Raw genomic sequence first — 25,730 nt, 5'->3', positions numbered from 1 at the left:
TGCCATATCAAAATTAGAATCAGAATAGTTTATTTTTGGAATTTATTGTTTATTGTGTTTACTTTTCACTTGAAGCGGCTTTTGCTTACATGGCAGAATGATAAACCCAATTATAAGTGATTTTAATTAGAGCATATATACAGGTAGCATATTGTACAAGTGAGCACATTTTATAAGTAGTGTATCTTGATTGAAGAAATGGCTAGCGGTGACAATAGAAAAGTTGCGTTTATTACTGGTATTAATGGGCAAGTAGGTTTTTATCATATAAAAATATATTATAGTAAAACAGAGTTTATGATAATTTCAACTGGTATTTCTAGGATGGTTCTTACTTAGCAGAATTCCTGTTAAACAAAGGTTACGAAGTCCACGGTATTATCAGAAGAGCAAGTACATTCAACACTACTAGAATTGACCATTTGCATGCCGATCCTTATGCTCATAAAGGTAAAGAATGATGAGCATGTACCTAACTGCATGTTACTTTATGCAGTTAGATACTTACTAATTCGCTAATTTTAGGTGGTAAGCTTCATTTACATTATGGAGATATGACTGATTCAAGCTGTCTAGTGAAGACAATAGGTCAGATACGGCCAACAGAAATTTACAATTTAGCTGCACAAAGTCATGTTAAAGTATCATTTGATTTAAGTGAATACACAGCTGAAGTAGATGCTGTAGGCACGTTACGAATATTAGGTAAGACATATTTTTGTAACAAATTCATTGAAATCTTGCAATACTATATAATTAAACATTAAGACTTTATACCGTATGATCGAAAAAAAATGGTGTCCAGGTGGCTGGGAAATAATGATCATGATATTCCCCATATACCTAATTTTACATATAAAATACCAGCCATCTTTATTACATACATTTCATCAATTGTCATTTCGACGCCATTTTTTTTCGATTATAGGGTATTTGTTTGGGCTATGATGTATGATTAGGGGTTCAAATTATTTTAGAAGTGCCCATTCATATTACTGGTTAATTATATCTCTATTTAAATCTTTCTTAAAAGTTGTATAATCAATAAAAGTTGGCGCGCGTTTGTGGCACGTATTCAAATTACAATATAACAAATAAATAAATCTTTATTTAGCTAAAAGCTATTACAAAAAACCTATAACTTATAATTATTACAATATCATGTGATTCTTAAGGTAAAGTCTTATATTATATTTAAATTCTTTTACATTAGCGGAACGTTTTACATTAGTTGGTAAGCTATTGTATGACATCACACCACTGATAAATAATGACTTCATTAGAAAGTTACTTTTAAACTTTGGTACATGGTATTCATTTCCTGTTCTCAAATTATATGATCGATAATATGATAATAACATACATAAATAGATTAACAAATTCTAATTAAACGAAGCTTTTAGCAAGTTTTCTGGATGAAAGCTGAAAAATGTAAAGTTCTAATTGGTTAACATTAGTCTTTATTTTTTGTCAAATTCTACTCACAGTCCATAAACTGATATTGAACATTGACTGCAGCTGCAACATGCTGAAAGATCTACAGGGTGGCCCATTAGAGCGAGGAAGCCCAATATCGTCGTCGTTGTCGAAGATATGAAAATTTTTTTTTACAGATGTTGCATGGTTTATAAAGGGGCATATCCTAAAATATTTTGTTTTATACAGGGTGTGCCAAAAAAGTTATGTTAAAATTTTAAGCTTTTTTAAATTCCACCTTTCGTTTTTCTGTACAGGTTTGAATCCAGCATAAAATTTTGCATATAGCACATTATTTTTATTTGAAGCTCTATGCGGAGTTGCCGTTCTTTTCCATATTTACTGAAACTTTGGTGAAAAACACTATATCCGAAAGATAGTTAACAACTGGAGTGAATATATAACTTTATTAATACTTATCTATATTTCCTTAAACATCAACGATTACAGAATAAACCAGCGAAGTAAAATTTACATTTTTTATACAGAGTAATTTCTATGGTGTCGCCAATATCGCAATATTTTAATTTTAATGCTCTATCTCAATTTTTTTAAATGCAACACTCTGTATATTATTTTTCTTTTAAATGCATCAGTATTAAAAATAAATGTTTTTTGTATCTAAAGTTTTCCTAAATTAAAAATAATAGTAAATATAATATAAGAAAATATAATAAACAGTAAATTTTTATAAAAGCCACGTAAAGGAGGGTCCACATTTAGTAACATGTTATATAACATTGCTATTTAACAAGCTACATGTAACATGTTAAAAAACCGGGAGCCGTCCACATTATAGTTTTCGTAGTCATGAATCGTTTTGGCGAGAAAGAGGTTCAGCTCGCAGCAGCGGCGTGCGTAATTATTTTTGAACTAAGGGAAAGAAAGACGAGAAAAAAGCGGTTTTGAGTCCGCCATAGCCTACCAGCAAGATCTAGATACAGTTGAACTCAATTAGCTTATCTTTTCAATACTTGCCTCGGCTGTTTCTCGTGGTGTGTTTCTGTCTTTTAAAAACAATAATTTACAGTACGTCTCATCTGCTGGATCTGTGTCTATGAGAGGAATGCGGACAAAAAACATTTAAATAAACAGCAATATATTCTATACGTCAATTTGACGAGTGCGTCACCGCAAATCGCTCCGCCCGGCCCACTCATTTTATTGGCTACTTGCAAATTTGTCGAATTTTTACTGATGGGACGCGTCGTCTATTTTTTACGAAAAACATCGAGAGAATATCGTTTCCCCTCTCACGGATACCCCGTAGCTACAGAACGGACAGACGTACTGTAAAAGCAAAAGCAAACCATTTTGAATTATCCACTTCATCTAAACCATGCAGTTCCTGATTTGCATTTCTTTTGTTCCCGCTGGAACTGACCTATTAGATTACGCATTTTTTCTCAATTTTTTCTGTTTCTAAATGCATACTATGAAATGAAAATCGCTGTCATTTTATATGTAAAATTATATGGGGAATGTCATCGATCGTCATGTCCAAGCCAACTGGACGGGAGGCCGACGCCGACAGGACGCAGTTTTTTTTTCGATCATACGGTATTATTGACCAGTAAATAAACAAACCAATATCAGCTCACCACACTAAGATTCTGTCGCGCACGTCCCTGAAAATATGAGCGGCTAAACTAGAAATTTAGCAAGTGTGGACGCGTTGTTTCATGTTACAATAGCAATGTTGCACAACATCTTTTGATCTTTACCGACTACAAATGGATAACATCTAGCAAGTTATATAGCATCGAAATTTGCTAAATATAACTAAAAAATATGTAACATGTTACATAACTTTGCTATATAGCAGTGTTATATAGCAAGTGTGGACCGTCCTTAATATGATCTTTGTCTGGTATTTTACCATTGAAAATCCTATATGTAACATACAGCGACTATTTGCAAAACCCCCCAAAAAAATTAGGAACACTTTAAATACAAAAAAATGTCAATTTTTTAATTCCGCGTCTAAACCAAAAATAATATACACGCTGTTGCATTTAAAAAAGTAGAGATATAACATTTTAAATATTCCAATTTTGGCGACGCCATAAAAATACCCTGTATAGGATAATGTAAATTTTCCTTTGCAGATTTATTCTGTGAACCTTGGTGTTTAGGAAAATAGAGTTAAGTATTAATAAAGCTAGATTCGCTCCTTTTTTTAACCACTTTTCGGATATTGTTTTTTAACCAAATTTTTAGTAAATAAGAAATAGAATGACAACATCGCATAGTGCTTCAAAGAAAAATAGTGTACTATATGCAGAATTTTATGCTGAGTCCAATTGTCTACAGAAAAATGAGGGATGCATTTTTTTTACAAGGGCAAAATTAAAAAAAAAACTTAAAACTTTATTATGAATTTAATTATTAAAAAACAACTTAAAACTTAACTTTTTTTTGACACTCTGTATACAACAAATTATTTTTAGGATATGAACCATTATAAAAAACATGCAAATCAGTATAAATCTTTTTTTTTCATATTTTCAGCCACACTGATAATAATGAACTTTCTCGTACTAATGGGCCATCCTCTATATACAGGGTGAGTCTTAAATAAGTGCAAATATTTTCAGTGCTGATAGATCTTGATAAAAGAAACATAATTTCTCTTTACCGTTTTTCAAATAAATCTAAAATATCCGAGTTAATTTACTTTGAAAATTTCCATTTCCAAAAATAATTTTTTGCTAAAATTTTGACTGGATCTTTTCTGGATTTTTTTTTGTAAATTTTATCTTTTACCTATATTGCCATATTATTAACAAATTATGTTTTGTAACTAAAAACTAAAAAAGGATTCGTAAATTTTTTTCAAAAAATTCAAACTTTTTTAAAATTTTTTTCGCAAAAAGAACTTTATAATCGTGTTGCTGGGGTCGAAATATACTACCCCTAAAAATATTTGCACCTATTTAAGACTCACCCTGTATATTTTCAACAAAAAAGGCAAAACCTCGGACAAAACTTAAACAATAATATTAATTTTTACTTCTCTAACGCAGTTTAACTTGGCAGTTTAACGGCAAAAGAGACTGGCCACTGATCTCTTTCCTGATCAAAATAATTGAGTAGAGCAAGACAAGTTGCTGATTCTGACTATTTAGTGACTGTTTAGTTAGCATTTTATATTAAGGAAAAAATTGTGTGTGCACTATGTGCGCATCTTTGAAATGAAACTTCTTAGTTCCGTCTGTCTGTCTGTCCGTCTGCCCATCTGTCCGTTTGAGAACTCCATTCGGGTACTTTTATCCACCTGCCGAGTTTTGTTTAAATCGACCCATAATTAAGAGAAAAATCCTGATGATTTCGTCCATTTACAGACATCGGCATCGGTTCGAAATGTCGAGGGCGTCATCCTGTAGCCCGTCCGCAATTATGCAGAAATCGACCTACATTTTTCTTCAATATGAAATCGTTAGTCCCACCCTGATGAAGATGTAAACGAAATGTCATATCCAACTTTGCAGGATGAGACCGTGTGTACCGTCGCTCACATAACCTACCAGAGATAACCTACCCACCAAATTTGGTCGCGATCGGACGACATCAACTTTTGATATGTCTTACGTCAAAACTTACTATTACAGTGACACTTTTCGTACACGGTTAGCTAGCGAGGTTTCGTTAAAGTTAGTCTTGGTCTAATCTATTGACATACCAAAATTCATTTAAATCGGACGATTTTTTGATTTGATTCATTGATGATGGAAAGATTATGAAAAGAAATATCATGAAAAGGGGAATGTAGAGAAACTCGGAATGTAGATGGGGCTCGAAGGGTCTCGAAGAGTTTCAGACCCCTCTAGCTCGCATAGGACCCGATTTACGACGCTCCAAGATCGTAACCACTTTTCCTCTCGCGTCTCGTGTGCATGGCCTCCAATTTTAGTCCCAGCCAATTTATACTGATTTCTCTATATTTAGGTTTTTAAAATTGATACACTCTGTATTGCTTCAAAGATCAAAACTGAATACCATAATTTTACAGATGCTATAAGAACTTGTGGACTAGAAAATTACTCAAAGTTCTACCAAGCATCAACCAGTGAACTTTACGGAGCAGTGAAAGAAACTCCACAAAATGAAGATACACCCTTCAATCCACAGTCACCTTATGGTTTGTACACACAACTCAACTTTAATTACGAAATTCTATAAATTAATTTATAGCTTGTGCAAAACTCTATGCATACTGGATTGTCAAAAACTACAGGGATGCCTACAACATGTTTGCATGCAATGGTATTTTATTCAATCATGAGAGTCCGAGAAGAGGCGAGACGTTTGTGACCAGGAAGATTACAAGAGAAGTGGCAAAAATAAGTTTAGGGCTATGTGAATGCTTGACTTTGGGTAGATTGGATTCAAAAAGAGATTGGGGACATGCTAGGGATTATGTTGAGGTAAGTTATGTGTGGGTATAGAAAAATATGGCTTAGGACAAATAATTACCTAACTAAAATCTGTCTAAATTGAGGATGCTCGCAGTGACAGTTGTGTATTATTTTAAACCAGGTAAATTTAAATTTTTACATTTTTTGGATTTGTTGAGGAAATATTTCACGAATCGTTGGACAGACTTTATACAGAAGTGACATGAGCAATTTTTTTAGTGAACCAATTTTTTTTATCTACAACCGTTTAGTTACAACGTTTTTACATCACTATTTTTTTAGTATTTCAGTTACGTTATGAGATTCATAACACAACTAGTGGTGTTATGAATCTATAACACAACTAGTTTTTATAATAATGAAAAACAACTACGAACATCTAAATATATTAATTTTTGATACAAATTCCTACTACTAATTATTATAAATATTAATAACACATTTTTTACACTTCTTAAAAACAATTCCTGCTGCTGATGATGATGACGATATGATAATAGTGACGGTCTAACTGAAATATGACAAAAAAGTGTCATAGTTAAAGGTGGGCCACTAAGAAATGAAAATTAAAGCAGCATTTTCTTATTTTTCGGTTGTAGATAAAACGTTGCACATGACACGTGCGTTTAAACACGATTACAACACTCGTGTGAATAGAACGACTCGGTCTACAATCGTTCACACTCATTGTTGTAATCATGTTCATAAACACACTTGTACTGTACATAACTATTGTAAATTTACTTGTCATATTTTTAGGGTATAATTTTAATGACGCTATTTGTCAGATTTTTATTTATTATTTGACTAGCGTGTACCAGCGACTTCGTTCGCCTCGAATTAATAATTTGTAATGGTGATGATAAAGCAAAGCAAGAATTTCCATTAACATACAAACTGGATAAAATTTTCTCACACTTATGTCAGCATGAGAAAAAACAATATGGCGATATTATTATATAACTTGGTAATATTTGAGGGGTAGTTTCACCTCGTTGGAATTTGACTTTCGAAAAATCCGGTTTCCAAAAATAAGCTTTTTACGTCAAGCAGGTTAAGCAGAATCGTGGTTAAGAAATTACTCAACTTTTTGGAACACCCTGTATGATTTTTTAAAAAATTTCAAATTATGTAAAAAAACCAAATAAATTATGCTTGTCCAAACGTTTTCCCGAAAGACTAACCGTTTTTTAAATAACAAATATTGTAATATTTGAGGGGCGTTTTTACCCTCTTGGAATTTGAGATTCGAGAAACCCCTCCTTATCGAACCTCTACACCCCACAGTCAATCCGTTTGCCAAAAATCAGCTTTAAACGTCAAGCAGTTTAAGCAGAATCGTGATTACCCAATGGTCATATTTTTATGAAACACCCTGTATAAATTTATAAAAAATCTTAAAATACTATGTAAAAGAACAAAATAAAATATACGTGTTTAAGAGTTTTTCCGAAAAACTCACTTGTTTTTAAGTAAAAAATATTTTAATATTTGAGGGATAGTTTCACCCCCTTAGAATTCGAGTTTCGAAAAATCCCTTCTTATCGAACTTCTACACCCCAAAGTCAATCTGTTTTCCAAAAATCATCTTTTTACGTCAAGCGCTTTAAGCAGGATCGTGATTAATCAATGACCAGATTTTTCGAAACACCCTCTATAATATATATTTTTAAAAAATCTTAAAATATGTAAAAAAAGGGGTGGTTTCACCCTCTTGGAACTGGAATTTCGAAAAATCCCTTCTTATCGAACCTCTACACCCTAGAATCAACCTGTATGCCAAAATTGAGCTTCTTAGTTGAGTGATTTTGAGCAGGATCGTGATTAATCAGTATGTCAGTCACTTAAGGATTTTATATATTAGCACTGTTATCTGTGATATTAGTATAGATTGGCAATGTTGAACGTGCTCAAAAACGTAATTATTATGAAAAGCTATTTTTTTCAGATCTAAGCTTCTTTAAAAAATGCTGTTTATTATTAATTAGAAAAAAAAAATATTTTTCATATTAGAAATAGATAACAGTGAACACACAAGATTACAAATTTATGAGAAGATTATTAAATTATATTTTACAATGCAATAAAAAATCAAGCCTGCTTTATGATGACTAATAATGCTTTATGATGACAAATAATTAAATCTTATGGAAAATTATATTTGATTTTTTTTATTGTCAAGTCAAGGCCCGTTTAATTTTTTTATATCTTAGAGTATATATTTCAATGGAGCTTCATTTTTTTCAGATATATTAACAATTTCAATGATATATTAATATCTATACGTTGTACAAAATAAAAACCGTTGCATGTCATCGAGCACGTGCGTTGATTGTAGACAGCATTGTTGCCAGATTGTAATCGGAAGAGAAATATTTTTGAAAAATTTACTATATCTAAGATCTATTAAAAATTCTAAAATAAACTTTAAATTGTTAAGCACAATTATTTATTTATCATTCACATTATCATCAACAGTTTTAAATAGTTTCAAGCAGTGCTGAAAAAAAAAATAATTTTAAACAAAACATGTTTTTTTATTGTTTAAAACAAATTTTTATGGTTTTAAAGAAGATTGTAAATACAAAGTCGAAAATATGTTTACAACACTTTTATACTCTGTTTTAAACCATATCATGTTGAGTAATGACAAAGCCAAAGGACAAAACTTAATTCGATTCTAGAAACCCTAATGGTGCTCCTCGAAGTAGTAGTACAGAGTTAATAGTTTATTTAGACAATATTAAGTTGAGCTGATTACTCTGTTTTTTTATTCCTTTTGTATTCTAGTTGTTTCTTTATTTTGAAAGAGTTTTTCTCATTTTTTATTGAAATAAACACCTACACACCAAACCTATTTAATACTCTGTTTTAAACAAATATTTAAAAAAAGTAATGGTGTCTTAAAAACATTGTTTTAAACATTGTGTTTAATTAATAACAGTCTGGTTTCGGGCAATTCAAAATATTATCTATTATAAAGAGTGGTAAATGATTATAAAATATATAGGCAACTTTTTGAAATATTCCAAGAATTAATAAGTATTTTCCATAGAAGATTAGTAGGTTTTGTTTCTCAAAATAAAAAAAACTCACTTCACTGGTCTACTTTAAAATACTTTATTATAATATAACGGGCCGTTATTGTCCCTTTCTTCCTCAAAATATTGTATCAGAGATGACACTAATTCTTGGCACCGACTATTTAACTGCTTAGGCATTTTTCAAAGAAAAAACTAACAACTACTACACAAAGTATTCTGAAAACAACAGTTTTCGATCGATAGATAAAGGTTTTAAAAGATTCAATACACACGAGACACATCTCTCAACTACCATCAGAAAATTCTGGCAAATGTCAAATAAACGTGGCACCGCCGCAACCGCTTCTTCGCCGTTGCCAACACAATATCGAATGGGAGATTTAAAACTCATTGAAAACGTCCCATAAGGGCCATATTTGTGTAGTGGTAGCACTGCACACATTTATTAGCCTAATCGATAGCCCGCAACGGTTTTTATTTTGTACGACGTATAAGTTGGTATTGTCAAAGTTTATAACATTAATATGTATTGTATTTCATAAATGTTGGCTCTTGGTGGTTGAATTCAGAATCCATGATTGCGGAATTTTGAAGTTACACATAGCAATCACATAAAGTATAGTATGTCATTTGGGTAACAGACTTTGCCTACTGAAATGTGTGCCAAAAGGTATTGACTTCTTATAGACGTGTTAACAAAATAAATAAGTGCTCATTAAACAAAAAAAAAACATGTTTTTTTTCTGTCAACCGAAATAATATCGCCTCTACTATATCGTAGTACAATAATAATAAGTATACAAATAGTTATTTGTGTAACTAGTGCAAAAAGAACATATTTGTTGCAGTTGCACGACGCATGAGTTTTGCAGCTCGTGAGGAAGTCGAGAGTCATGCTGAGTGCAAGAAATATGCTTTTATTTTGCTTTTGCCACAAATATGCTGCACACACAACATTTTTTCTACGATTGAATTGAACTTCTTATTTAAATGTTTATTAAAAAGCTTTTACATTAATTCACAGAATAATATTACCACTAACAATGATACTATAACCAAATATTATTTTTATTTTTTAATAACTTTTTTTGAGCTGCTTTTAATTTCAACGTCGCAGTTTGAAAAATCCACTAAGGTAATTGATGGACAAACTTCATTTCCAGTAGTCTTTTGAATTTTATTCTCATTTCTGGTCGTGGAGGTCTCGGGCTCTTTTTCTTCACTTAACACTCTTTTCCGGAATGTTGCTGTGAGGTGTCCAGTACTATACTTGGTTTACCTTCCAGGATTTGACAAATTTTTATGAAAATTTACAAATTTTTTCTCTTTAGTTAAACTCGTTAATAATAATGTCAAGGTATTTTTTGCACTAGTGTAAAAAAATTGACTTTTAATACAGTAGATAGTGTAAAAATAGTCGGACAATAAAATACATTTTTCTGAGATCGTGCAAAAAGTAGCTATTTTTTACACAAAATAACTCATTTTTTGCATAAACACCTTTACATTTTTAACGACGAGTTTAACTAAAAGTGAAAAAAAATATATATTTTTGTAAAATTTGTCAAATTTTTAGAAAATTTTGTCAAATCCTAGAAGGTAAACCAAGTAGCAATACTGGGCACCTCACAGCAACATTCCGGAAAAGAGTTTTATGTGAAGAACAAGAACCCGAGATCTCCAGGAGCAGAAATAAGAATGAAATTCAAAAGACTACTGGAAATAAAGTTTGTCCATCAATTACCTTAGTGAATTGTTCAAACTGCCACATTAACATTAAAATGAACTGAAAAAAAATTATTAAAAAAATTAAAATAATATTTGTTTATAGTGTCATTGTTAGTGGTAATATTATTCTGTGAATTAATGTAAAAACTTTTTAATAAACATTTAAATAAGAAGTTCAATTTGATCGTAGAAAAACTGTTGTGTGCAACATGTACAAAAATCATATTTGATGCACTCAGCATGATTGCAACTCTCAACTTCCAAAACTCCTGCGTCGTGCAACAAATATGTCCTTTTGGACTAGTTACACAAATAACTATTTTAAGCTAGAGAAGAAATTTTCAAGACTGTTTCTTCTGTAAAATTTCTAGAAAATTTTAGGTAATTTGGATATTTGCAACATAAAAATGTAAGTGGTTTTTAAACAGGAAAAAAAACTAGTTGCTACTTATAAATTTAACTACTACTTTAACCAATATACGATCGAAAAAAATGCGTCAAAGTAGGCTTGCCATGGAATGCCATAGATCGTAATTTTCAAGTCAACTTGACCCACTTATCTTTTGATCATAAGATATTTTTATAGTGTACTCTTTTATTCCACGAGATTGAATATCTACCAATTAAAGAACAGTAAAAACATAAAAACATTTCAATTTCTAGTTTTATTGTCATATTATCAAAATACTATAAAGTAGGGTACTTGTAACATACTGCATATTATTATACTTAAATCTAAAAGAATCTTTTATTACTATATTATAAAATATAAATTTATCATAAAATGAAATTGAAATTATATGACCTTTAGGGGGAACACTTGGCGCGACGAGAGATTTCCTGAAAGTCGTAAAATTCGAACTAAACCGGCGAAAATTCGAGTTTAAGTGTCAACATCTTGCAAATTTATTTTTGATACTCCAAACCGGGCACCGAGAAAATTCTTTTCAAGCTTTCAGTAGTAATTTTTGTTTTAAAAACCATAGTTTCATTGAAATCATCATTATAACTGAATATACTGCAAACTTTCAAGAGACAAATAACTTAGAAAATAATGAAGAAACCTGTGACCACACCCTATTATTTACCAGCCTGTCGAATTCGATTATTTGCATGGAAATCTAGATATTCTAATGTCTTATGCAAGAATTTAACATTCTGAATAGAATGACATCATATGTCAACTTTTAACATTCTCGCTTAATAAAAAATCGTATTTTAAAATTCAATCTAGAGTGCCATGGCTATGTTAAAAACATTAATCCTTAATCAAGTAGCCTTGGAAAAATAGATTTGATCATCTAATGTTTTTAATGTCTTGTCCTAGCCAGTTAGAAAATGCTCAAATCGTATTTTTAATCATATCTCAATTTTTTCAAATGAAACGAGGGTGGCTCATTAGCATATTTGGAAAAAGCATTTTTTTTTCGAATAATTTGATACCACACACTTGGTATTTCGAGTCAAATTTTCGTTACGAACCGCAAGTTATAATTTCAAATAAACCATATATGCGAAAATGTCAAAAGTTGACATATGATATGTTATTCTATTCCGAGTGTTATTTTCTTTCGAACAAAGTAAAAAACCAAAAAAAGTAACCAAACTAAACCGAGGGTGCCATTTAAAAATCAAAAATTGTAGTAATCTCCGGTGAAACAGGAAGTGACCGAAAACAATTGAATACGTCAATCAATCCTACTTTATGTCATATATTAACATATCAGATCTCGTTTTTTTAACTGCAAAAATAAAAAAGTTATAGGGGTGAGCCACTTTTGAGACGCACCCGGTATAAAAATTTCGGGTGTAATTACCGTAAATGCTGTTTTTCGGAACCGGGAATTTCAGTACCGCGCCTCTTTTAAATCGGGATTTCCCGTTTTTTTCTGTACTTACTACTAATTGACTTGAATTGAATTGAATTGATTGGTACTGACTAAATTTTGTTCAATGGTGGTGCTGTTCATCAATCAAAAAGCAAGGGATAGTTTTTCAAGTAAAATGGATAAAAAATTGGGATTTTTAATGAAAATAATATCAAATTATTGTAATCAGTCATGAATAAATTAATATGAACACAGGTAAAGAAAAAAGTATAGGTAACTTAAATTTTACATTAAACAACATAAACCAACTTAACTGAATTTGAGACAAAAGCCCTAAAATATTGGACTAAAAATGCCAAAATTTATTAAAATATAACATAATAAATATTATAGGAACTTCAGAAGAGAGAAAAAAAAAACAAGAACAAGCATAAGAAATAGCATAATTACTTATTTAGAATAGATTTCGATCGCTAGACATTATCAAAGGACTTTCTCACGTAACAAAAAAAATAATTATTGTTACCGAGCTTCGGTTCTGTGATGGCGAAAAAAATCTGAACCATAATTGGTGGTATTAATTAGAGTTTTCAGAACCGTACTAAAATATTTTTGTTGAGTGATTGCGGAGTTCGTCAATTAGCAAGCAAGGGATGGTTCTCTATAGTAAAACCGATAAAAAATTGAGTTTCAAATGAAAATAATATCAAATTATTAAGTCATGAACACAAATAATGAACACAAGCGGAAAAAAAACCCTAGGTAGCTTAACCTTTCCGGGACCGTGCGGGGTATTTTAGGTACCCCAGATGCGTTTTTTCTTTAATAACTTTTACAATTTTTATTTCTCACATTTTTCCTGTCAACTAATCCTAGAATGTATATTACAAAACCCCTTTTTAACAAAAATAGCCAAATATTTTTTTTTATTTTCGGCGAAAAACTGAAATTTACTGCCTGGGGTACCTCCGTTACCCCGCACGGCTTGCAGTGATTCGAAGTCCTACACACACTATTCATGTTTTTTCGTGTTGGTGACTTTGTATAAAGACGTAAACAAGTTCTATATTCAGTTTAGTGTTGGTATTTACTGTGATATAGTAAGTTAGTGTGTGTATTTATTGGAAAATGGCGCAAAAGGAATATACTGATGATGGGCTAACAAAAAAGGAATTTCTGCCGAATTCGCTTCGAGAGCTACGAAGAGTAATCCTTCAGCACAAGGACTTCTAAACGTTCTAAGAAGTAAATAAAATAGTAACAAGTTTCACAAAACTGTAAAAACAGCAATACAATTATTTCTTGCCAAAAGCACAGTTCCTATAAATCCTGCTAAAGAGATTCAACCTAATTCAAACCGAACATGCGGCTTTTCCGTCAGATCACGTTAGAGAAAAACAAAAATATTATGTAATACATGCAAAAACACCATTTTTAATATTCTCGGCAAAGAATGTAAAACGTTTTTATTCTCTGACTGCCAAAATAATGTGTAGAAAACTAATAAGAGTTTAGTTTTAAAATTAAATGTTTTTTATACTAAACAAATACAAAATATTTAAATTATTGACGTTTTATTATTAAACTTTACAAATAATTACTAATAATTTACCTGAGTGACAAAATATTAATAGTTTTTGAAAGATTTCAGTGGGGTATCGTAGTTACCCCACACGGCCTGAAACGTAACTTTTTGTAGCACGGTCCCGGAAAGGTTAAAAATGACATCAAACAACATCAACCAACCTCGAAATCAACTTAACTAAATTAGAAAAAAAACTTAACATTTTCAATTAAAGATGCAAATGCCTATACAAACATAACACAAAAAATATAACTAATACATTCAGGAATATTATACTAAACAATAAAATAACACATTTAAACTTCAATAATTGTTAATAAACATTATAGAAACTTCAAAATAACTTCAGAAGTGTTTGAAGTTATTTTTAGTTAGAAACTATCAAAAGTCTTTCGCATGTAACAAAAAACATGTTTTTAATTATTATTACCGAGTCCCGAAAGTACCGAAAGAACCGGGAATTAATAATTTTGAGTCCCGGTTCTTTGATGTCTCAAAAGAACCGGGAATTTCCGGTACTTTCGGTATCGGGATTTCCCGGTTCAGGACCCTAGTTCTAATAAAAAAATCTCATATATAGCATACTTCGTGGACCATATATCGTTATATGGACTTAGTGGACCATATATCAATATATCGTTACAATTAGCTATTCCGATTAAAGAGGTTGTATTGTATTTGCCTTTAAAAATTAAATTTTACAAAAAATAAATCACACAATGGCGATTTTGGCATGACTCATAACGGTAGAATACAGGAAATTTGATAAGAGCAATAAAATTCTTAACCTGACTGCTGCAATCCTTCTCTGGAATTTTAAAAGTCCCTTTGAGACGGGCTTTATTTCATTTTTCCTATTCGAGTAAAATCACATTTCTTTACGGAAAAAATCTCATTTTCCACAGATAAAAAACTTGTAATAAAACTTGCATATAGTCTTTTCGAGAATATAAAACTTTGCATGAGTCCTTCTCTGAAAACAGACATTTTTTGTTTGGCATAGATAAGCGAATATAGATTTCTAAATAATAACACGAGAATCAGTCTCAGTTCTCTTACATATTTTTTCATACACACATAGTTCTTAAAAATACTAGTTGACATCCTAAAATCAAAATAACACTTCTAGTTCTTACTTTCTTATTATTTACTATTTTATTATTTATTTGTACAGGGTGTCCCATTTTAGTTGAAATCATACGGTATCTTCGTTATTAGTAAAGATAGGCGGATGCGGTTTGCACAAACCTATCCCATTTGTTTGAAAATTTTGCACAGGTTGGTGCATTTTGGATAGGTTGGTGCAAACCGCACCCTTCTATCTTCACTAATAACAGAAGTACCGTATGATTTCAGCTAAAATGGGACACCCTGTACAAGGTATCCCAAATTCGAGCCTCATCATTGGCATCTGGGAATCTAGAAGAAATACAAAGAAGGCGTCCATTTTTCTCAAAGAAACCTGGTTTAAATTAAAAAAAAAGTAATATATATATAATACTTATATAATATAGTATAAATAAATCAACTTGTACCGGGTGTCCCACTAAGAATAGCTCTCGGCTGTATCTCGGAAAGTATTAGCCGTAGGGCTTACGGAGAAAAATATTTATGACTAAAAGGGCTATGAGAAATTGCTGGAAATTATTTTCAAGTTTGTAAAACGGCCGCTAGGTGGAGCAACTGCTATAGAAAATAAGAAAATAGATTTTTACAGAATTTTGCCTAGATAATGGGCACTATAAATAATAGCTTCATAATCTTCAGTAAATTTTGAATTTTTTGTTAGAACCATTTTCCCCTATCTGCTAAAATAAAGTGGTGGGGGAAGGTTAGATCTATCTTTATTTAAATGTTAATAACTCCGGACTGGATGATCAGAATCCCACAGACGAGGAATCGTTTAAAAGAGCGTTTCTTACTCTATATTATACCATAAAAATAATAATAATAAGATTTTGAACGTAGACGCTAGGGGGCGCTTTCTTACAATTTAACAAACAGCGCGTTTTTTCAAAAAAATTAAATGCGATAGTATGTGTTATTTTAGCTGATAGTAAAGTAAAAAAAAGAAAGAGTAGTAAAAACTTAAAAAGTCAGCGAAAACCGCATCTTGATATCTTCTTTCAAACCGAAGATATTAGCAAAATTATAATAAATACCAAAAAATACGCCCTTAATTACCTAATTTTTACAATACAGTATCAGTAGCTCTCTTGATTAGGCCCATTCTAACAAAAAAATAAGATAGAAACAGTTAGTTTATTTTAAAATCGACGAAATACCAGAATACCATAATACCAGATGTATTAATATCTAATAATTAAGATATTAATAATAGTGAACAAGAAACGATGATTCAGTGAAGTCATGATAGGCTTTGGAAAAAAGTTGCTTTTGGCGTAATAGTATAAACGTCAAATTGTTATTAGATCAACATTTTGATAGTCTTGGCCGCGTTTTTTTATCTTTTAAATGCTTTTTCAAAATGCCTTTATTATTTGAAGTACCATTTTGAAAAAAGCAATCAAAAGATAAAAAACGCTGCTAAGACTATCAAAATAGTACAAAACTTAACAATGGCGTGTGGTTAAGTTTTTGTATATGTAAGCGTGATATTGTTAAGCTCATCAGTATTGTACTATTAATAGATTAAATATTTAAAAAAACAGAGCCTTAAAATTAGTTTAAATAAATTGTGTTTAAAGTGCCCGAAGTAAAATAAGAATATTAAGTGTGGTATATCGTTCAAAACATGAAATAAAAAATTTAGGTCCGTATTTAAAAAAAAATAAGTTGCCTATGTACCTTACAAATTATCATCTGATTTAAAAGCCTAAAAATACTGTTAGCTAGCCTTGATAGAGTGGCCATGAAAATATGGGATTAGTTTTAGAATTTTCTAAAAAGTAACGACAGGAAAAAATAAAATTTATTTAAAAAAAAATCGTTTTTTCTAAATAACTCAGCAATCCTTGAAATTTATGAAACTTTTTTTTGCATCTTAATGAATATCCCAAGTCGCAAATTGGACCAAATTTAATGATGTTCGTATCTATTACGGTTTCCGTTATCCCAGTGCTCGTACCCCGAATTTGTAGCATTCTGTATATATTTAAAATGTTGCTTCTTTTCAGAGATTGTCTCTCATATGAAGTTAATGTAAAAATGCAAAAGCGTGAAAAGACGGTACAGCGGCACGCTTGGTCCTTTTCTTGCGCGCTCCTGAAAATCTGTTGCGCGTAATAAAGAACGGAACAGCAGAAGAACTAAGGAATATGCAGGAAGGAGAAGGAATTTACTTTAAGTTTCATAAAATATATATTTCGGGCCTCGCGACGAACGTATATTTTATGCAAGATTTGGAAACTTGTATGGAAATCGGACCCGTTTTCATAAACTTAACCTGCAAACGCGTCCCCTTCGTATTTTATATCTTTTCCTGTGTTAAAATTGAATTAAAAGTTGCATGAATCATTCATTACAAGGGACAGTTAAAATTTTTCGTTGCCATATCTGCGCTTTATATAGAGAATTCAGTATTTATACACGATTTTGCTTACATGTGGTTGCATTTTTGACATCAGCAACTTATTTTACAAAGTTCACTTATACGCGTTTTTATTAATTCTATATTAGATATAGTTTATACCAAATAAACTTTTAGTCACGTGATTAAGCTTCACCTGCACAGCGCACAGACGGGTATTTTACCACTCTAGCTGGCCAAAAGTCGATTATAAAAAGTATAAAATTCACCAAAAAAATTATCAGACGGCTTCGACAAATGAACAGAGATCACTTTTTTATGAGTTTTGCTAATGTTAAAATAAATTTAGTTTCTCCTTATCAGCCCTTCGTCTTTGTGTCGAGTATATTTTAGCGATTTTTATTTGAATTTAAGTTCATATTTATTCCTTACGGTTTAGTGCTACGTATAGTGTATTAATTGTCTAGGAAATAATGGAAGGTTATGAAGCAGATAAACGACTATCAGCATAACACAGCTTTATTTATCCTGGAGATATTTTCAATATTTTTTATGCATTAAACCGATCTTTGTTCATTCTTGAAATTTTCATGTATTTTTTTTTTCGTTAAGAGAATTAGTTTATTTCCGGGTACATTTATGGAATTAATTTTGTGGCAAAAATATTCTACAACATTGTAGTTTCTGACAGTGAAAAAAACTATTCCACATATTTCTCCCTTTTCGAAGAAATTTATAAGAAAAATAAAAAATACAAAAACTTTGTTTTCAGAAATATTTTGTTTTAGTCTACAACATAGATTTTCTGTTACTTTAGGTTGCTCCAATGTAAAACTTTTTACCCGATTGAAGCTGTATAACTTAATGAGAAGACAGAACTTACCAACTTTCAATGACAAATTGAACTATTTAGAAAATTATCTTCTATCCGTTGAATAATTTTCTGGTGAAGAAAAGCTTTTTATAAAACAAAAGTTTTCTCATGAAAAATTTGAATTTAAAAGGCGATGGGTGGCTGCTCATTACATAGAAGAAAGATTTTTGAAAAAAAAATAACTTACGGTTGCAAGGAGTTTTCGGAATTCCTAAGCCGAGGGTCACTTCAGGAAGGCCAGAAAAAGCCTTTTCACTCTTGAGTGACAGGAGTAAGAGGCGAAAGACCAAAGAGTTGAGGGGTAAGCCCTTCGTAAGGAAGATTGGAAGGCCATAAAAACGCAAGTTATGTTGTAAGGGAACTAATCAGTAATCCCGCAAAAGGCACTGAGTATAAAAACTCTATAATTGGAAAAGAGCAAAAAAAGGACTTCTCCCTTAAATGCGTTGTCAATGCTGGTGGACGCAGATCTATCAAGACGTCAATATGAAATTATTAGAAGTACAAACAAAAGGTTAACCTAAACCCTGTTATAGTCCTTTGCAGTCCGCCAAGAAAGATTGTTACCCAAATAAAGGTGCATTTAGCGTTTAGGGTAACCGAAACTTGTGCTGAAATTAGATTACAAGATCTAATGGATCATACAGTTTTACGATTACTCATTTATCTTGAGGACATTTTGGAATTGCTAAGTGAACAAGAATGTACAAATCTAGTTTTGATATGTAAATGGGGATGTGATGGATCCCAGTAGTCACAATTTTAGCAAAAGTTTAGTTGCGAGGAAGATTCTGACTGTAATATCTTTCAAAGTTCTTTTGTACCATCAAGCTTATATGTGACTTGAACCAAAATGTGATTTGGCAAAATCCGACGCCATCATCCCCTAGATTTTGTCAACCAAAAACCCTTTATAAAGGAGTATTTTTCTTTAAATTAGTCTAATTTAGCATCAAGTTTTATATAACACCCAAAAACCCTATTTGATAATTTTGGCCAGCTAGAATGTTAAAATACCTGTATGTGCAGCGTTGCCTACTTTTACATCCGTTCTTTTAATCAAAATATTTTAGGAAACAAGAATAGATTAATTATAAATATATAGTTACTATTTATACGGTTATTATTTACATCAACAAATCTCACCTTCTTAACAGGACTTAAGGAGCGTAAAAGGCCATTACTACCCCTTTCCCGTTCAAAATATTCTAATAAAGTTGCGATGAGTTTTTTACGGCTATTATCTTGTACACTTCGCACTAAAAGAGGTTCTAAAAAAACACTGTTCGACTGCAAGGTCTGCTAGTAAACATTTTTAAGCTTAAAGTATCACAACACTATTTATTTAAATCAAAAACTCGTAATACAAAACTAAAGTGTCAAAACGAATGACAAATGTCAGGAAATAAATAAATAAATGTGGCAACTTAGACAAGGAAAGAGAGGGGACAGGTAACACGGCAGCTGAAAGTGAGGCAAGTTGTCACCAGGCGAAATTCTCCAATGGCGTACCATCAGAAATTAGCTTGTACCTATACGGTACAAAATATTTATTAAAACGTAAACTAATATATCGTTCATATTTGAGTAATGCATATACAATTTTGTATTTTATAGTCTCACCTTTAAAATATTAGAATATCTAAGTCGATAATGCAAAATTTATTTAACAGTCAACAGTGGACTGATTATCCAGACAATTATTTATTTATTATAAATAAATTTGACAAAAAAAGTGTGTATAATGTATAGTTAAATAAAAAATTATGTAATAACATATGTTTTAAACGTGTATATACATATATACTGTATGATCGAAAAAAACGGCGTCTTGTTTGTTTGGAAATGACAATTTCACAAATGAATATTAAAAATTACATTATTCATTGAATCCGTAAGCAAGTGTGAAGGGAATTGACTAGATTCATTATTATACCGTATAATCGAAAAAAAAAACGACGTCGAGTTGGCTTGTAAATTACGATCGATGATCCATATAATTCTACATATAAAATGACATAAAAACTATACAAAGGACATCGAATAAAGACGGCGTCAGCGATGGTATGAAATGAAGATCGCTGTCATTTTATATGTAAAATTATATGGGGAATGTCGTCGATCGTCATTTACAAGCCAACTGGACGCCGTTTTTTTTCGATCATACGGTATTATAAACGCGAAAGTTTGTTTAGATGTATGGACGTACAGATCATTGACAGGTTTTCACGCAAAAAAACTACTGAATGGATTTTAATGAAACTACAATAATATTACTTATACATCAGAATATCTACGTTTTTTTTTCGACCATACGGTATAATAATGAATCTAGCCATTCCCCTTCACACTTGCGTACGGATTCAATGAATAATGTAATTTTTAATATTTGTTACCTTCAATCATAAGAATATCCTAATTTTCCACCAAAAAATAAACAATTCTAGAAGCTTTGTGTTATTTTATTTATTTTGAAATTTTTATTAATTACTCACTGAAACTATTATTATACACCTAAATTAGCAAATTTTTTGAACGAATATTTAAAAAAATATATGTAGTAACAAGTAGCCTACCACAGGTTTATCCACACCCAGCAAATCTTGGCAGGTAAATTTAAGTTTTATATAACAACTATACATATAGATATTTTATCACTAGAATTTTTATTTTTTTTATAGTTTACAATTATTTTACATATTTGATAACAATACTTTATACATTTTTTTACATGTAAAATATATAAAAAAATGTTTATTGCAGAAATTGTATTTCTCTGATTATAATTCCCTACGCCACTGGAGAAATCCATGCTGAGTAGCATTATTTATAGTTTCAAACATTAATTATAATACAGGATATTGAAAATACTACTTGGAATTATTAAAAATAGTTTGGTTTGGATGTGGTACAAAACATATTAAAAGCATTTTACATATTTTTACTGCTATAATGAAAAAATGTACATTTTATGACCACATAACAAAAGTTGTGTATCGATTTTTACCTGTAAAATGTAATTCCAGCCACTTTTTTCTCGCTTCGGCCTTTGCAGCCATACGCTGAACATCTCTCCATACTAAACAATACAGTTTATAAATTTAAAACAAAACAGTTGTCACAAAAATCATAAAAATTCGCTCGGTGTCACCTCCAAATCTTGTCACCAAAGTATGGCCGCCGATCGAATTTTGGCTTCACTAACCGATCACGGGAGAATATGCGTGTTAGCCGTCCCCTCTCTTTCCTTGTCTAAGTGTGGCAACTTGACATTTTTTACAGCAGAGCTACCACCTGAATCCCTAGCGGGAAATTTAAATTCCAGTTAGGCAGCCCGGCGCTGAATATGGCCATGATTGGCAACAGTGAATTTAAAAATCGTGCCCTCGATTACGTAACTAAAATTTTAACTGATATCAAAGATAAGAAAGGTTTATATATGTAATGTACGCCTACTGGATCTGTGTCTACGAAAGGAATTTCAAGAATCCAGACACAATATTGGAGTATGATCAATTTACTACAAAATACATTTAATTAACCAGCTATATATTTTATTGATCCCTACTAATTTACACGCGGCAGAGAGTCCACATTGACTTGACGAATATGTCACCGCAAAACACACTCCGCCATTACATTGGCCAGTTGCAAATTTGTCGAATTTTTATTGACGAGATGGTTTTTTTTCTCTCTTGACGAGATCGTCTTTTTGTACGACACGGTAGTAGACCGAGGTTGGAGAACAGTGCAGTCGTTATCGCTAAAATACACTACTCAAAACTATTATCGCATATTTGAAAAAAGCAATCCTTACTAATACCGTATGATCGAATAAAAACGGCGTCAGCGATGGCTATAAAATGTAGATCGCTGTCATTTTATGTGTAAAATTATATGGAGAATGTCATCGATCGTCATTTCCAAGCCAACTGGACGCCGTTTTTTTTCAATCATACGGTATTATAAACGCGAAAGTTTGTTTAGATGTATGGATGTACAGGGTGGGTCAAATTTGGTCTTTAATGAAACTACTTAAATTAAAATATTAACTTACTTAAAATTACTTATACATCAGAATATCGTATAGACTATAATTTGTAAAGATATTGTCAGGGTCAGAGATGCAACGCTTTAACCCGCAACGTGTATTGATGGTTGAGGACTAGTTGAGGACATTGTTGAAGCGCCATCTCTGTTGAAGCGCCAAGTAGAAAAGCGAATCAGGCAACAGAATTTACTGGTAGATGGCAGAAGGGTATCGAAAATTACAGATAATTTTAGAACTTTCCAGAAACAGTCGCAGGATTTTTATATAGCCGCGTTCGGTAGTTGAAGCAGATATAGGATAGTACCACATTTAATGTGGTTGATTAGGTATATTACATGTATAGAGATAAAAATCTTGGCCCTAGTTCGTGGTACGAAAATTGTTTTTTATGACGATGAACAAACGAGTAAAATTTCCTGTGCGCACAAATAAACTCGCGTTTAAAGAGCGTAATAACTGGGCCGGTCAGGCACTGTGCACAATTTTAGAGGCCGTAAGTGGGCGTGTCGATGTGCGCAAACTAGTAACATAACTAGTGCGCCACTCCGAAAATTGGAATCACGAAAAACAATGCTTTTGACGATAAGTTTGTAATCTGATAGTACTCCGTAATATAAAAATTGTGAACTATTTGGCTAAGGTGCTAGAAAATTAAGTAATAGTAGTTGCATAGTTAATTAGTTGTGTAAATTGTGTATATGTATAGCGAGAAAAATAAATCCGTTAAGTATTTTATCGTGAGTTTAAATTAGTGGACCCACGGAATCCGTTACAATATTATAAAAAAAATAAAAAGATAAATTCCAGGAGAGCAATAAAATAACACACGGTTAGACTAAACTCTGTCATACGACGATCTTTATTAATGGACTATCAATTACAACTAGACACATGTAATAGGTACTTCCAAATATTGGTACTAGGTGTTATAATAAATATTATACTTTATATTAGTACAATTTCAATTTTATGCGGACGAGTGAAAAAAAAATAGTTCTTACGTGTTTCTAAACGAATCATGCATTTTTCTGTCTTCCTCTTGCGAGTTTTTTGGGGATAATTACGCTGATATGAAATTTTTCATCGGTCAACTATAGTTGCCAAAGTGAAAACAATACATTCTTATGGAGCCAATCGGCCGACTATTTTATTACATTATTATTTATTTTGTTAGAAATATAACTACATTATAGTACCTACTTTGATAATAAATTTAGAATATATTGTATAACAGTATTGATGCATCATCGTTTAACTGAGATTTTTAAAAAATGATTTGTTAGTGACTAAATTTGATTTCTTATCGATTTCAGGCTATGTGGCTAATGCTTCAGCAAGAGAAGCCAGACGATTTCGTTATAGGTACCGGGGAAACCCACAGCGTCAAAGAATTCGTGGAGGAGTCGTTTAAGTATGTGGGAAAAGAAATTGTCTGGGAAGGGGAAGGACTAAACGAAGTCGGCAAGGAAAAAGATACAGGAATAGTCAGAGTCAAAGTTGATGAGAAGAATTTTAGACCTACTGAAGTGGTAAGTTCTTTTGCAGTTCTTTCAACAGATCTATCAACCACATTACACATAGTTTCAGAAGTTTTGAATCATCGAAAATAAACTTCATTTTGTCAAAACTAGGCTAGAGACAAATTAATTGATCATTTTAATTGAAAAAACTGCATTTGTTGGTTTTTGTATTTTATTTAAATAATAGCAATTTCCTTCAAACCTAAAAGTTCATTCTTATAAAAAGTAAAAATTTTTCAAAGTAATTTTCTTTAAAAAGTAAACTGCGCAACTCTAATAAAGGGTATATCCAGCACGTGAGTTGATGTAAGCATGGAGATGCTTACCTATGCTGAGGTATAATCTGCCATTCTACGTGACAAAATAAACAAAAGCAAATGTACAAAATAAACAAAAGCCCAAAAAATATACAAATAATAAAAAATATACAATACAAATCATACAATTCAAAAAAAATTAAGGCATTAAAATTACAAATAGACATGGACAATTGCAGAACACAAAAAAGGCGTATCAATAAAATTTACAATAAGTATTTACAATAAGAAAATTGTAAATGGATAATAATTTCTACCTCTTAAAATTAGAGTTATAAAATATTAAATACTCGACTTTTGACCAGTGTGTGAGATGATCAAAATTTTATAATTCAAAATTCTTCATGATTAAACATCAACAAAAAAGTAGTAGTACTCTCCAGTAAGTATGATTTCAGAGCTTTGCGAAATGCGGGAAAGAATGATAGCGACTTGATATTCAAAGGCAGATGATAGTATATTTTTTTGGCATTGTACAGTATTGAGCCTTTAACTAGTTCTGAGTTCGGGGTTGGCAGATAAAGATCGTGCTCCGCATTCCTAAGTGGATAAATGTGAGATGACCTTTGGGGAATAGCAGATATGTGCTTGCGGATTAAGCAAACGGATTCAAAAATGAATAAAGAAGGAAGAGTATTTTGAATTTTTTAAAGAAATTATACCAGTGAGTTCTACTGATCAGTCCCAATAAATATCGAACTGCTCTCTTTTGAAGTTTGAAAATACGATAAAATTTTGTTGCGCAGCAAGAACCCAGAATGAAAGGGCATAACGAAGATGTGACTCAAAAAGGGCATAATAGGCTATTCTAGAGATTGATTAAGTTAAGTTCCTTTAGGCTTATAAGTTCTTGTAGACTCCTGGGTGAATTTTTACGTGCTGAACCTGCCCTGCCAAACATGTCCCATTATTTGATGGCTATCACTCACTATGGTCTCGTCGGAAATAACACCTATCCTATACTTAATGAGTCAATACCCTATACTTAAAGTGTTAATGTAAACTGTGTTAAACTAACTGTTAGTATTCTTTTTTGTTTTAATTTAGGATTTCCTACTTGGCGATGCCACCAAAGCCAAGAAGGCCTTTGGCTGGACTCCAAAGGTGTCGTTTTTGGAACTGGTAAAGGAAATGGTGCAATCGGACCTCGAGCTGATGAAAAAAAATCCATTAGCATAGATATCGACAGTATTATTTTATAAAACACAGTTTTATTTTGTACATGTTTTTAATTTGTGTTGTAAATTTTTGACATTCCTATGGCCAGTCTCTCTGTAAATATTGTATTGTAATTTTTGCTACGCATTTAAGGAATATATGGAAAATATATGGGGTACAAATAAAATATTTAGTTTGTTTTCGCAAGTTAGGTTAGATTAGATTAGATTAGATTCTTAG

At 31.5% G+C, this 25,730-nt stretch overlaps 1 protein-coding gene across 1 annotated transcript; it reads left to right on the top strand.

Moving 5' to 3' along the window:
• The first annotated feature begins 10 nt into the window (after window positions 1-10).
• Window positions 11-25,677, top strand: LOC115887055 (GDP-mannose 4,6 dehydratase). Its single transcript, XM_030906376.1, has 7 exons — window positions 11-252; window positions 324-450; window positions 526-705; window positions 5,489-5,617; window positions 5,671-5,903; window positions 23,809-24,024; window positions 25,380-25,677. Exons 1-7 carry the CDS (start codon window positions 199-201, stop codon window positions 25,509-25,511), a joined length of 1,071 nt encoding a protein of 356 aa, XP_030762236.1. The 5' UTR covers window positions 11-198; the 3' UTR covers window positions 25,512-25,677.
• The last annotated feature ends 53 nt before the right edge of the window (window positions 25,678-25,730 follow it).

The sequence above is a fragment of the Sitophilus oryzae genome, unplaced genomic scaffold, assembly GCF_002938485.1.
Source record: "Sitophilus oryzae breed Bouriz unplaced genomic scaffold, Soryzae_2.0 scaffold_551_pilon_pilon, whole genome shotgun sequence".
Taxonomy (NCBI): domain Eukaryota; kingdom Metazoa; phylum Arthropoda; class Insecta; order Coleoptera; family Curculionidae; genus Sitophilus; species Sitophilus oryzae.
This window is presented reverse-complemented; position numbering and strand designations above follow the sequence as displayed.

Bases quoted from the DNA above. Each gene is read 5' to 3' on its own strand.
- LOC115887055 (XM_030906376.1), top strand. From the start codon at position 199: ATGGCTAGCGGTGACAATAGAAAAGTTGCGTTTATTACTGGTATTAAT. The intron at 253-323 runs GTAGGTTTTTAT...TGGTATTTCTAG, and splicing joins TTACTGGTATTAATGGGCAA to GATGGTTCTTACTTAGCAGA. The intron at 706-5,488 runs GTAAGACATATT...ATAATTTTACAG, and splicing joins AGGCACGTTACGAATATTAG to ATGCTATAAGAACTTGTGGA.